The 15,877-nt window shown below is 33.4% G+C and overlaps 1 protein-coding gene across 2 annotated transcripts in view; it reads left to right on the top strand.

Annotated features, from left to right (window-relative positions):
• The window catches only part of Stxbp5l (syntaxin binding protein 5L), a 334,167-nt gene that overhangs the window by 232,820 nt on the left and 85,470 nt on the right, over nucleotides 1–15,877 (top strand). Inside the window, exons 18-19 of one of the 2 annotated variants that reach the window (XM_027936009.2) lie at nucleotides 7,489–7,640; nucleotides 10,288–10,359. In XM_027936009.2, the coding sequence (XP_027791810.1) occupies nucleotides 7,489–7,640; nucleotides 10,288–10,359 (224 nt within the window). The remainder of the gene's footprint in view (nucleotides 1–7,488; nucleotides 7,641–10,287; nucleotides 10,360–15,877) is intronic. The other variant, XM_027936010.2, reaches the window with a different exon arrangement.

Below are 15,877 nucleotides of genomic sequence, written 5' to 3'. Positions count from 1 at the left end.
CCCATTCTTGTACTTGAAAAAATGTGGAGTTATACTGCCTTTTATTCATATATGAACATAGGAAAATCATGTCTGATTCATTCTACTGTCTTTTCTATTCCCTACCCCCAACCTTCATTTCCCTTGGTCTAATCCACTGAACTTCTACTCTTCCCCCTGTCCATTTTTGTGGGTTAGAATCCACATATGAGATAGAACATTCAGCCTTTGGTTTTTGGGGATTGGCTTATTTCGCTTAGCACAATAGTCTCCACTTCTAATCATTTACCAGCAAATGCCATAATTTGATTCTTCTTTATGGCTGAATAATACTCCATTGTGTATATATACCACATTTTCTTTATCCATTCATCTGTTGAAAGGCACCTAGGTTTGTTCCATAGCTTAGCTACTGTGAATTGCGCTGCTATAAACATTGACGTGGCAGCATCATTGTAGTAGTATGCTGATTTTAAGTCCTTTGGGTGTATACCAAGAAGAGGGATAACTGGATCAAATGGTGGCTCCATCCTAAGTTTTCTGAGGAATCTCTGTATTACTTCCTAGAAGGGTTGAACCAACTTCCAGTCTCACCAGCAATGTATGAGTGTACCTTTTTCCCATCTTCTCACCAGTATTTATTATTGTATGCTTGATAATTGCCATTCTGACTGAAAATAAAATGAAATAGAATCTCAGTATGGTTTTAATTTGTATTTCTCAAATTGCTAGAGATGTTGAACATTTCTTCATGTATTTGTTGACCATTCATATTTGTTCTTTGAGAAGTATCTGTTTAATTCCTTTGCCCATTTATTAATGGGCTAATTTCTGTATATGTTCTTTATGTATCCTGAAGATTAATGCCCTATCTATGGTATAGGTGGCAAAGATTTTCTCCCATTCTGTAGGCTCTCTCTTCGTGTTCTTGATGGTTTCCTTTGTTGTAAAGAAGCTTTTTAGTTTAATACCATGTTATTTATTGATTCTTGATTTTACATCTTGTTAAAGAAGTCAGATCCTAAGTCCACATAACAGACAGTTAGGTTTACATTTTCTTCTAGAAGGCACAGGGTCTCTGGTCTAATGCCCAGGTTCCTTAATCCACTTTGAGTTGAGTTTAGGGCAAGGTAAGAGATAGGGCTCAATTTCATTTCATTCTGCTTCATATGGATTTCTAGTTTTCCAAGCACTACTTGTTGAAGAGACTATCTGTTCTCCAATGTATGTTTTTGGCACTTTTGTCTAGTATGAGAAAACTGTATTTATGTGGATTCTTTTCTGTGTCTTCCATTCTGTTCTATTGGTCTTCATGTCTATTTTGGTGCCAATACCATGGTGTTTTTGTTGCTATAGCTCTGTAGTATAATTTAAGTTCTGGTATTGTAATGCCTCCTGCTTTACTTTTCTCTGTTTTGGCCATTCTGGGCCTCTTATTTTGCAAAATGAATTTCATGACTCCTTTTTCTATTTCTGTCAAGAACATCATTGGAATTTTATTAGGAATTGCATTAAATCTGTATAGCACTTTTGGTAGTACAGCCATTTTGATAATATTAATTCTGCCTCTTCAAGAACATGGGCAGTCTTTCCATCTTCTAAGGTCTTTCTCAATTTCTTTCTTCAGTGTTCTTTAATTTTCATTGTAGAGGTATTTCACCTCTTTTGTTAGAAAATTTTTGTTTTGTTTTGTTTTGAGGCTATTATGAATGAGATAGTTTCCCTGATCTCTTTCAGTTGATTTGTCATTGGCGTACAAGAACAAAATTAATTTATGTGTATTAATTTTTATATCCTGCTACCTTGCTGAATTCATTTATGAGTTCTAGAAGCTTTCAGGTGGATTTTTTGGGGGTCTTCTAAATATAGAATACTGATGTCAGCAAATAGGGATAGTTTAAGGTCTTCTTTTCCTATTTATATTCCTTTAATTTCTTTCTTTAGTCTAATTGCTCAGGCTAGGGTTTCAAGGACTATGTTGAATAGGATTGGTGAAAGAGGGCATCTCTGTCTTGTTATAGTTTTAGAGGGAATGCTTTCAATTTTTCTCCATTTACAATGATGTTGGCATTGGATTTAACATATAGATTTTACAAGGTTGAGGTATATTCCTACCATCCCTAGTTTTTTCCAGGGTTTTGAGCATGAATGCATGAATGGATGCTGAATTTTGTCAAATGCTTTTTCTGCATCTATTGAGATAATCATGTGATTCTTGTCTTTAAGTCTATTACTGTGATGTTGAACCAACCTTGCATCCCTGGAATGAATCCTACTTGATTATGGTACTCTATTTTTTAATGTTTTTGTATGTTATTTGCCAGTATTTTATTGAGAACTTTTGTATCTGTGTTCATCAGGGAAATCTGTCTGAAGTTTTCTTTCCTCAATATGTCTTTGTCTGGTTTGGGTATCAGAGTGATACTAGCTTCATAGAATGAGTTTGGAAGGGTTTCCTCCTTTTCTATTTTATGGGATAATTTGAGAAGTTTGGGTGTTTGTTCTTCTTTGAGGGTCTGGTAGATCTCCACTGAGAATCCATCTGGTCTGGGCTTTTCTTTGTTGGTAGGCTTCTTTTTTTTATTGGTTGCTCAAAACATTATAATGATCTTGAGATATATATATATATATATCATACATTTGATTCAAATGGGGTATGAATTCTTATTTTTCCCACATGTACAGATTGCAGGATCACATTGGTTATACAGCCACGTTTATACATACTGCCATACTAGTGTCTGTTGTATTCTGGTAGGCTTCTTTTTAAATATTTTTTTTAGTTATAGGTGGACACAATGTCTTTGTTTTTTTTATTTTATGTGATGCTGAGGATTGAACCCAGTGCCTCATGCATGCTAGGCAAGCACTTTACCTCTGAACCACAACCTCAGCCCTGTTGGTAGGCTTTTGATAGCATCTTCAATTCCTTTGCTTGAAATTGATCTAAATATTCTGTGTCCTCCTGATTCAATTTGACCTAAAATATGGTATAGTTTAGAGAAGGATCTGTGCTGCTGAGAAGAAAGTGTGTTCATTGATGGATGAAATAGTATACATATATCTACAATATACATAAATTATTAATGGTATTTTTCTGTTTCATAGCTTTTTTATTTAGTTTTTGTTTGGAAGATCTATTCCATAAAACAGGCATATTACAGTCACCAAATTTTTTTGTTGTGGCCATTTGATTTTCAAAATTGAGAAGGGTTTGTTTGTATGTAGTTGCTACACTGTTTGGGGTATAAATACTTAAGGATTGTTATGTGTTGTTGATATATATTTTCTTTAAACAATATGAAATGTCCTTCTGGTTCTTTTTCATTAACTTTGGCTTGAAATCTACTTTATATGATATGAAGATACAAGCTCTGGCTTGTTTATAAGATCCATGTGAATGATATGTTTTTTTCCCATTCTTTATTACCTTCAGTCTGTGGTAATCTTTGCCTATGAGGTGAGTCTCTTGGAGACAGCATATTGTTGAGACTTGTTTTTTAATCCAATCTGCCGGTCCATATCTTTTGATGGATATGTTTAGGCCATTTACATTCAATGTTATTATTGAGATATGGTTTTTATTCTATATCATTTGATTTATTTCTAGTTTTTAATTTGAATTAGTTTATCCTTTCATTGACTATTCTTGTAGTGTAGTTTCTCCTTTTGCTGGTTTTCATTTTTATTTTTCATTTCTTCAAGAAATATTTTATTGAGTATGTTTTGTAGTACAGGCTTTCTATTTGTGAATTCTTTTAAGTTTTATTTATTATGGAAGGTTTTTATTTCATTGTCTATTCTGAAGCTTAATTTCACTGGGTATGGTGTTCTTGACTGGCGTCCATGTTCTTTCAGAGCTTGGAATATATAATTCCAAGACCTCCCAGCTTTAGGGGTCTGAGTTTAAAAATACTGAGATCTGTATTGGTTTCCCTTTAAATGTGCCCTGCTGCTTTTCTCTGGCAGCCTTTGAAATTCTATAATCTGTATGTTAGGCATTTTTATAATAAGTTCTTGTGTGGGTCTGTTGTAGGTTTGTATATTTAGGGGTCCTGTATGCCTCCTGTACCTGATTTTCTGTTTTTTCTTAAGGCTTGGGAAATTTTTATTGAAAATAACTGTGCATTCCTTTGGTTTAACTCTGAGCTTTCATCTACCCAATAAGTCTTAAGTTTAGTCTTTTCATTTTATCCATCTTGGAATTTTATTCATGGTCTGTTAACATTTTTTATCATCTTAACAACTTTATTTTCAAGATTATATACTTTGTCTTCATTGTTTCAAAGACCATGTGGTCTTTTCTGTTGGTGATGCTTTCCAATGAATTTTTAATTTGTTTTTCTGATTCCTTCATTTAGAGGATTTCGGACTGATTCTTCTTCAGGATCTCTATCTCCTTATTAAAGCGATTTTTTTTTCATTCTGTATTTTCATTCCGATTTAATTTCTTACTTCATCATTTACCTCATAGATCTGTTTAATTTTGAACTTTCTGAATTCCATCCCTGACATTTTCTAAACTGTAGTATCAGTTTTTTGTTGTTTAGGATTGTTTGTTCCTTTACTTTTTCTTGTTGTTTGTGGGTTTACCCATATATCTGGATGGATATAGTGCTGTAAAGTTTCTATCTTATGAGTTTATAATGCTTTCTCTGTTACTAGTACCTCACAGATTGGGAGGGAGCCCAATGATAGCTTTAATCTATGCAAACAATATATAGCAATAGACCAGGTCTTTAGTTCTTATTTTCATATTTAATGTTAATTGGTATAATATGTAGAAATAGTAGGATCAGAAATTTCCATCAGTAAAAACAGTAAATAATCATGAATTATGTTTGGTATAAAATTAAACAATAGGTATTATCTATGATTTCTGCCTTATTAATTATTGCTGTGACATTGATGGTAGGGGAAGATATTATATATATCAATTAGTATTATGAGCTGTTAAGGATAGAGTTGAGTATGAGGAAAGAAGAAATAGGAGGGTAGAAAAGTTTCAAAATGTGCATAGGGCAGATGCTTTGATAACAGAGGATTTGTACCCATAGCCTTCATGGGGAGGAAATAAGTAACTCTCAGAGTGTGGGCCAACTGGAAATAAAAATATGGAAAAGTGGGCTAGGGCTGTGGCTCAGTGGTAGAGTGCTCACCTGGCACATGTGAGGCACTGGTTTTGATCCTCAGCACCACATAAAAAATAAAGGTATTGTGTTCACCTACAACAACCAAAAAAAAAAAACATTAAAAATATTTTTTTTAAATCTGGGAAATTATTATTGAGAAATAAACACAAAGGACAAGAAATATATTGAAAGCAGTGACTTGACAGGTGGGAAAGACCTGATGGATCTGATTCTAACAAAGGGAAAAGCCCATGAATTCTTTATTTATAGCAAAACACACCAAAGGAATTTATTGTAACATGGGGTTCTTCAAGGTAAACAAGAAAGGAGAAGCTGTGGGGAATTGGCTGGGTTGGCTTATCACTTGCACAGTAATTCCTCCTCCAGGCAGCTGGCACCTCAAAGCTGTTTAGGCACACTGGTATCTCTTTTACCCAAGACTAGCAGGCATCTAAATTCAAAACTATCAAACTCATAAATTCCACACCAGGCATAGAATCTGCCCCATTAACAGTGACCACCTGCAAGTGGGCATGTCTTTCAGCACAGTTGTACCGAAAGAAATTCAGAAGGGCAGTCTACCTATCCAAGGATATGGAGTTCAAAGCAATAATTTATTTGCCGCTCCTCACAAGGATTTGTTGTCAATGTGAAAGGGGAAGAAAAATCTAGCACATAAAGGAGGAGAGAGGGGGCTGGGGTTGTGGCTCAGTGGTAGAGCCCTCACCTCGCACATGCAAGGCCTTGGATTCCATCATCAGCACTACATATAAATAAATAAATAAAGTTATTGTGTACAACTACAAAGAAAATGTGGCATATATGCACAATGGAATAAAAAAAAAGAATGACTTTAAAGGAGGAGAGAGCGAATGGAATTGAGTGTCAGCAATAGAAAAAAGAGAGGGAGACAAGGGACATAGAGTAGTGGTAAAGATCATACAAAACAAAATCATAATATGCTAATCAAAACCCCTATCCCTAGATTCAATCCTTAGCATCACGGGGCTGGGCGGGGACAGGGGGACCTAACCCTCAAAATAGAGAGCATAGGAAAATAATACCTTCAAAAAATAAATAAATAAAAGTTTTAAAAAGGCTAGAAATAAGGAGAGAGAAACATGTATAGAAATCCTTGAATCAATCAGTATACATTCAAATAAAACAAAAAAACAATATAGAAAACCAAAACAAAAAGTAAAACAAAACAAGCAACAACAAAAAGGAAAAATATCGGTGAAATGTTAAGAAATTAAGGAGTCACTTCCACTACGGTGGACAAAATAGTCGATGAACATATGTGTTCACTGTCTGTGCCCAACTGATTTTCTTTTAGTTTCGTCTTGAGGTATGAACTAAGAGTGGGAGTATGGGCCATGAGTTGTGAGTCCTTTCTGTTTTATTGTGTTGCTCACCAAATTTAAAGTTGGAGTTTAAGACTTCCCAATTTCCCTTCTTAGAAGATTAGTGTTGGCAGGCCGGCTCTCTGCTGTGTGACAGAACCACTGGCTGGGGCAAGTCATCCTGGCAGTGGATTGGCTCACAGGGCATAATAACACAAATGCACATCCACATGCCACTGGTAAATATATTGCTGCTCTGTTTACTTTTAATCAGCATGACAAACAGAATTATACCATGCAATAATTATGAAGTAAAAAGTTATAAACCAATTTTTGAACTGAAAAAACTGTGTTAAATAATTATGCTGTGGCAATTATGCAGTGAAGTATAGTAAAATATACCTTCAAGTGATTAAAATACCTCCTTAGGAGAACTGTTTTAATTAAATCAGGAAATTCTGGTAATGAGCTAATTAAATGGTGTTTGTCTTTTAATAAGTGGGATAACATGCAAAAATTGAGAAAAAAATTGTGAATGAGTGTATTTCCTTATGTCTATTATAGTAGAAAAGTGTTAAATATATGAAGTTAATTTTAGTTTTTCTCTAAGAAAATAATTTGGAGCATAACAATAACAATTTTATTTGAGAAAGGTATCTATTTATAAAGACTTTGTAGCTATAAAAGTGTGGATTTTCTTGACCTCTGTGCTCCTTGCATACTAAAACGATTGTGTTTCATTCTACTATACAAATAGATCAAGTTAAACAGCAGATTGGGTAGTAATTACTTACCTGACAAGATGTTCTTACAGGTCATCCTTATGTTTTTATAGTTAATGTTCATGGTTATTATACTAAGTCATTCTATCCAACGTAAAGGCAAACCTTTCCTGATTAACATACCATACCGCTTAACCTCCTCTACCCTAGACAATATTTTTCAGTAAACTTATACTTAATTTAAAGGACAAAAATATTCATGACTATTATATATTCTAGTTGCATTTTTTATTTTTATTTTTTGTCTCTTAGAGTTGCCTTTGGAAACTGCAATGGGTTGGCTGTGGTGGATTTTATACAGAAGACAGTTCTGTTAAGCATGGGGACCATTGACCTTTATAGATCAAGTGACCTATATCAGAGACAACCACGTTCTCCTCGAAAGAACAAGCAGATCATTGCAGGTAGGAAAGAAAACAAGCTGGGTTATGAACTTGATTTGTTCACCATTTTTTTCAGATTGCTTATCTTTTGTGATGTTATTCAAATGCTTTATAAAATGAACCAACATGATTTATACTACCATGTAATACAATGTGTTGGGCAGAAATACAGTGAGAATCTTTGAAAGGGCAAGGGAGGTATATAAAGTTTGCTTTTTAGGTTAGGAAGCATTTCAAGTTTCTTAGGTTAAGTTCCTAAGAAATAAGAGAAAATAAGAAGCTGCTAAATTTTGAAATGCTGTGAAAATCAAGTTCTTTAGTTGAAAAAGCTGGCCAAGCATGGTGGCACATGCCTGTAATCCCAGCAGCTCAGGCAACTTAGACGGGAGGATCACAAGTTCAAAGACAGCCTCAGCAATTTAGTGAGGCACTAAGCAACTCAGTGAGTCCCTCTTTATAAATTAAAAATATATCAGTACTCAGGCTGGGGTTGTGGCTTGGTGGTGGAGTACTCACTTGGCATGCTTAGGGCACTGGGTTCCATCCTCAGCACCACATAAATGTAAAATAAAGATATTGTGTCCACTTAAAACTAGAAAATAAATATTTTTAAAAATATATCAGTACCCGCCCCCCCCCCAAAGAAGCTGCTGTCAACTTTCTTGTAATATATTTTGCCCGTTTTAACATGATAATTTACAATAGTGGTAGAGTGCTGGATAGTGTGTTTGCCTAGCATGAACGAGGCCCTGGTATGATCCCCAACATAACAAACACACATATAAAAGGTAACTTAAGGTCATTCACTTCTTTTAATATTTTAAAATAACCCTATATTATAGCTGTGACCTTTTCCTGATGGATGATGACTGTGTTGGAAATATTTTAACAAGCACAGTAAATATTATTCATTAACATTTTTAAATGCTATGAAAAATAGCATCTTTCTTGACAAGACAAATTGGCCTATTCAACTATAAAAAAAAGAATTCTGTGGTTAATTAGATTATATTGCCATAGTTTGATATCCTAAATTATCAAAATTTATTGGAATTTCGGTATATATCCAAATAGTTGGCTTTATAGACATTGCTGAAATTTTGTGTATTTTTTTGTCCATTGATGTAGTCTATAGTTGGTAGAAATTAGGGAAATGGTTTGCAGATAAAAATGCTTCTATAGAATTATGTGTTTAGACAATTATTTTAAATTTTCTACTATTCTTTATTTAAAATAACCAATAGGATATCAAAGCTTTAATTTTTTTAAAAAATCCATGAAAAGAATATTAGGGGCTGCGGTTGTGGCTCAGCAGTAGAGCGCTCGCCTAGCACGTGCAGGGCCCTGGGATAGATCCTCAGCACCACATAAAAATAAATAAATAAAGGCATTGTGTCCAACTACAACTAAAAAAATAAACATTTTTAAAAAAGAATATTTTACAATAAAAATTTAAAATCTTACACTTTATTTTCCAAATAACAGGTATGTCAAAACCTTTGAGTGTGATAAAAGAATTTTCCTTTTAGACTAAAAAGTTTGATTTTTTTTAAAAATTTCTCCTTTATTAGCCTTTTGATAAACTTCACTGCTTTCTAAATTATTAGCTTAGATCATTTTCAGGGATACAAAATTATCTTTTAAACCTGAGGCATTTTTGTTAGGAATTCAACTGTTATCAATATTTTAGGACTGCTAGAAAGAAAAACAAAATAAAAGAAATTGTGCATATATACCATAAGAGTCTCTCAATCGTGGGAAAGAGAAGGTTGATTTATGAAAGTTAAGAGCTTTTAGAGCAGGAAGGTTTGAACAGCTAGTAGCTGCTGTTTGCAGTGCTGAAAGTACCATTTCAAGTCATAAAAACTGTGGATCCTTTGATAGCATCTAAGATACTTGCTTTCTGGAAGTGCTGGGTGTATATGGTGGGTTGAAAAAGTGAATATTATGACAAAGGAAAATTATAATTTAAACTTCTTGAACATCAATAATTATGATGACTTTAGAATATGGAAAACTGTGATGAAGCTGTAAACTTGGTTTTTATTTTAGTTTACAAAATTAATATACTGAGCTGGGCATGGTGGCACATGTCTATAATCCCAGAAACTCTGGAGGATGGCAAGTTTGAGGCTAGCCTTTGCAACTTAGCAAGACCCTGTCTCAAAAAAACAAAAAGGGATGGCGATATAGCTCATAGGTAGATTATCCCTGGGTTTGATCCCTAGTACTGAAAAACAAAATGAATACTCTGAGTACTCATATTATAAAAATAAAGATTAAAAACTAAAATCCCTAAGCTTTCTTTTTAATTGCAGAAGCATTAAAGGCAATCATTTTGATATTAATGAAGCAATTTATATATATATTATTACAAGCCAAGTATGTATACTATGTAAAAACATTTAAGAAAAATATGCCATCAATTTTTTGTAAGACATTTGATAAAATAAAATTGCTACAGCATCCTCATCATTCATCTATCACCTCTTACTTTCTAATTGATTTTTTAAATATCTCCTTTCTGATTTGATTACCTAATTTTGCTGCAATTTCTTCATCTTGGCTGTTCTAGATTCTGGTATGATATCACTTCCTTTCACTTTAGACTATTCTTCTTTCTTTCCCCTGCCTGCTGCTGATGCTGGTGTTCTGGCATGTTCCAAAGACAACTTTTGCATGCGTGGCCTGTCTAACTTTTATCCTGATTTAACGAAACGGATCCGTACTTCTTATCAGAGTAAGTTCTAAAAAGGTTAGACAAATAGCATTTTTGAGTCACAGTGCTTGAATAAAATCCGTACGTTGGTGCTCAATAATGTGTTTTTTAAAAACACATTCAGCATGCATGTAAATTTTTGTTTTGTTATTGAAGTGCAACCTGATAATTTTAATAAAAATTATTATGTAAGTATTTCAAATCATTATTGTCATGTACCCATTTATTCATATCCTTTGTTTAAGTGCTTATTTCAAACCATACAGTCTATGTCCTATTAGTCCAAAAGTCATTATTTTCTGTTTTGAGGATGGAGAGTAATGGTGTCCTGATATAATAAATCTAATATGCCATATCAATAATAATTTAATGTTTTCTTATTTTGGAAGCCTTGTGCTTTGGCCATTTTACTACATTATTTTAACAGTGCCACAATATTTGCTTGTAGTTTTTAGAGATAACTAGGCATTCCTAACTTCTAATGCTTTTTATTAAGATAGAATACCAAAATTTACATTCCTGTAGTGATTTTAGATATCATCCTGTGAAATAGAGAAATTAAAGTCCCACAAATAAAAGAGTGTATGTTAACATTTCCTATATTAGCAAATTAAGATTTGAAGATGGCTAGAGTAAGCACTAAAAACTAGTGCAGAAAGCATAGGGACCGAGGGTATCTGTCACTGGAAATGCAAATGATACTATTGATGTTACAGGTAAATATTTATTGACATGAAAAAAATGTTTACCTTATGTTAATCAATATGTTATATAACCTGAATTTTTTCAGACCTCAACATGTTTATAAAACTAATACATTCACATTAGTTGTAAAACCTAAAACTTTACTGATTTGTGCCTTAGATTAAGGAAGTTATACCTTTGAAATCCTTTGAATTTTTCTAAAAGTGCCCAGATGGTGATTTATATTCCCTAGTTTTATACTCTAGCAGCACACCATTTTTTGATTACTTCCCACTGTCTCTGTACCTGGGACCTGTGTAAAAAACAAGGAGCAAGTATTGACCTGCTCCTAAAACAGAAACTTATTAAATACTATGATATTTCCTCACATATGAAAATTTTTTGAAATTTTAGTTTCCATAATAAAGTTTTATGGGAGCCTACTCATACTCATTCATTTACATGTTTTCAGTGGCTGCTTTCACACTACAATGGCAGAGGAGTAATTTCAACAAAAACCATATGGCCTACATGCCTAAAATATTTACTATTTACACAGAAACTTTTCTGATCTCTGTTCTATACCATTCTTTGACATCAGTCCCTTAAAACCACACAGAGGGTTTCTATCTAAAACCTTTCCTGTATATATTCCCCACAACTTCTGAATCCCAGGTTGGCCTTCTGAAGATAGAATCCCCCTATTTTGTATGTATATACACAGATATAGAAAATTTTCTAGAATGTTAGCTCGGATCCTATAAATTTCTTCTTTTAGTTTACTCTATTTTCTCATATAAATATGTGGTGCTTTTATGGTAAGAAGAAATTGGGGTTGATAATAAGGAGCAAAAGTAGGCTCTTAGTTCTCGAGAATTCCATAGTATCAGCAGTGATATAAAGATTAAAAAAGTTTTTTGAGAAATATTTAATAAGTTTATATTCCTTTCAGAATAAAGCAATCAACATTCTTAAACCTTCATTAAAGGTCCTTTAAAATATAATTCTTACCTACATCTTTAAATGGATTTTCTACCACTCTTCTGTAGCAATGCCCCACTGAAAATAGGCAGAATTAATATTGTCAAAATGGCCATATTACCAAAAGTGTTATACAGGTTTAATGCAATTCCTATTAAAATCCCAGTGCCATTCTTCATAGATATAGAAAAAGCAGTCAAGAAATTCATTTGGAAAAATAAGAGACCCAGAATAACCAAATCAGTCCTCAGCAAGAAAAGTAAAGCAGGGGGCATCACAATACCAGGCCTTAAATTATATTATAGAGCCACAGTAACAAAAACAGCATGGTATTGGTACCAAAACAGATACGTAGACGAATGGTACAGAATAGAAGACACAGAAAAACCCACATAAAAATAGTTATCTCATATTAATCAAAGATTCCAAAAACATACATTGGAGAAAAGAGAGCCCCTTCAGCTATTGATGCTGGGAAAACTGGAAATCCATATGTAGCAAAATGAAATTAAACCCCTCTCTCTCACCCTGCACAAAACTCAAAGTGGATCAAGGACTAAACCAGAGACCTTGTGCCTAATAGAAGAAAACGCAGGCCCAAATCTCTACTATGTTGGCTTAGGAAATTATTTCCTTAACAAGGCCTTTAAAGCACAAGAAGGAAAATCAAGAATCAATAAATGGTAAGGAATCAAACTAAAAAGCTTCACAGAAAAGGAAACAATAGCATGAAGAGAGAGCCTCCAGAATGGGAGAGAATCTTTATCACATTCACCTCAAATACAGCATTAATCTCCAGGGTGTATAAAGAACTCAGAAAACTTAAAGCCAGAAAAACAAAATAATCCAATCAATAAATAGGTTAAGGGACTGTACAGTCACTTCACATAAAAAGAAAGATAATCAATCAACAAATATATGTAAAACTGAAACACCTCTAACAATTAGAGAAATGCAAATAAAAACTAGATTTCATCTTACTTCAGTCAGAATGGCAATTATCAAGAATGCAAGCAACAATAAGTGTTGATGAGGATGTAGGGGAAAAGGTATACTCACACATTGCTGGTGGGATTGCAAATTGGTGCAATCACTATGGAAAGCAGTATGGAGATTCCTCAGAAAGCTTGGAATAGAATCACCGTTTGACTGAGTTATCCCACTCAGAACTTAAAATGAGCATACTACGGTGAGGCAGCCACATCAGTGTTTATAGCAGCACAATTCACAATAGCTAAACTATGGAACCAACCTGGGTGCCCGTCAACACATGAATGGATAAAGAATTGTGGTATATATACACAATGGAATATTACTCAGCCTTAAAGAAGAATGAGATTATGGCATTTGCCAGTAAATAGATAGAACAGGAGAATATCATGCTAAGCGAATAAGCCAATCCCAAAGAACCAAAGGCTGAATGTTTTCTCTGATATGTGTATACTAATTCACAACAAGGCAGAGAAGCTCAGAAAGTATAGAGATACTTTGGATTAGACAGAGGGGAGTGAAAGGAGGGGAGGGGGTATGGGTGTAGGAAGGATAGTAACATGAATTGGATGTTATTTCCCTATGTGAACATACAATTATGTGACCAGTATAACTCTATATCATGTACAACCAGAAGAATGAGAAGTTATACTCCATTTATGTATGATGTATCAGAATACATTCTACTGTCATGTGTAACTAGTTAGTACAAAAAATAAATTTTAAAAAATACTTCACTCAAGTCAAGTGTATCTTACTACTCTTATGATTTATTCATATCATCTCTCTGGAAATACCCTGCTCAAATTTCACTTTTGATAATGAGCCTTTCCTGCTACCATCAAAGCCCTGTTGTGCCAGTTCCTTTGCTTAAATTCCTACAGTGATTGCAGTGTACAGGTTTGTACACAGTAGTATCTGCACCATTTAAATTCATTTGTATGGCTTTACGTTTCCAAATGCATGACAAGAATCTGAATGTATCAGTTAAATTTTTAATTTAAATGATAAAGAATTTTATTTTTTTTGTATTATTTATGTACAAATCATGAGCTCAGTGAGTAAATGATGATGATAGTAGGATACAGCATGGCAGCAGGCTCTTTTCTCTCACAGGAATAGCTAGGCAACTTTTTAAATTTTATAAATAAAAGAACAATTTCTTTCACTACTAGATTCACAAGAATTTTGCAAAAGCAATCATTATTTCTTGTAACTGGAGACCTAACATGTCAAAGTAGAAGTAAAATCGAGTCCAAGAAACAAAGAGATCCTCTATATTTTACCAGTAGTCTCCATGGACACTCAGATAAGCCCTATGACTTGAAATCAGATAGTGCAGTATTCTTTTGATGATTAACAGTATATATTGTGACAAAGGTCTGATTTTTAATGACTCAATGGTAATGTCCTGGAATTTGCTTTTAAAAATAAATTTTACGGAGCTGGGGTTGTGGCTCAGTGGTAGTGTGCTTCCCTAGCATGTGTGACACACTGGGTTCGATTCTCAGCATCACATACAAATAAATAAAATAAAGGTCCATCAACAACTAAAAATATTTTTTAAATTAAAAAAATTTATAAAAATATAGTTTGAAATTTAAATGTTGGCTAATATAATATGATTACATTTGTATATTCTCACACTATTATAGTAGGGACAGTGAAGCCTTTTCAGGAATTGTTTCCTGAGTTTCAGAAAAGTGTAGTTGCATTATCCCTATTTGGAGAGACAGAACCCACTTCAAATGAGAGTTCATTCTATTCTGAGATCGTGTTAGGCAATTTGATCCAGTGTTATATTATTTAATAGTCATCATAACCCTTTGAGGCCGATGGATATCATTGGTATATTTCTCTATCAATGAGAAAACTGAAGTTGAAAGAGATGAAACTAGTTCCTTAAAGTCATTCAGAATAAATGAGAAACAAACTACACCTAATACTAATGTGAATCCATATGATTTCCACTGTATGATCATATGTCTATGAGGGCCTCTTAACGTTTTAGGCACATTGAAAACCAAATCCATTATTCTATAATCAGTAACCACTTTTTCCCCCCATTTTAACTACTGTGAATGAAACAACATATTCAAAAATGAAACAATTTGAAATTGTTTTGACATATTTAAAATGAGATTGAACACAATGACCTTTAAAGTTTCCTTATTTTTCTTTAAAAACTATATTTTTATTCCACTTCACTCTATTATGTTGATTTTGCTCTTGTGATGTCACATTTCTATTTTGAACCTGTTACTTCATTTCTGGAGAAACATCTTTTGATGATCACCCGTTAATTAGGTCAGGCTCCAAGAGGCTAGGCTGCCTTCCATTAAATTATCATCTGCAAATCTTTCAGATCCTAAAATAATAGTTATATAGCTGAGAAGAAGTTTCTAGATTTTATAGATTATACATATTGTGAAATGCCTTGGAAAGAGTGACAGATATATGGACAGAAGATTTAGATCAAATTCTACTTTTTCTATTTATTATATTTGGAATCTTAAAGGAAGATATTTAATCACAACGTTTTTCTTCCCAAATATAAATAAAGTAAAAATCATAATCCCTCTCTCTCCTGGAGAGTTGAACTTTTCTGGATTAATATTTATAAAAGAACTTCTATAGATAATAGGTATTCTTTATTGTTACAATGTATGATGAAACAAACCTAGAGTGGGGTTAAATAACCTTTCCAGTGTCATAACCAAGTATGGAAGCTTAAAGCTAAAACTCAGTTCGTTGCCTCAGTGGATGGTGCCCTATTTATTTAACAGAAATTTCGATAAATAAGAATTGACTCAGTTGAGTCAAAGGAAGTTTGAAAACTAGGATTAATGTAGAACATTGTCAGAAAAATTTGTGCATCAGTTTT

Source organism: Marmota flaviventris, chromosome 8 (genome assembly GCF_047511675.1).
Source record: "Marmota flaviventris isolate mMarFla1 chromosome 8, mMarFla1.hap1, whole genome shotgun sequence".
NCBI classification, from domain to species: domain Eukaryota; kingdom Metazoa; phylum Chordata; class Mammalia; order Rodentia; family Sciuridae; genus Marmota; species Marmota flaviventris.
The sequence above is the reverse complement of the archived record's forward strand: the minus strand, read 5'-3'. Positions and strand labels throughout refer to the sequence as shown.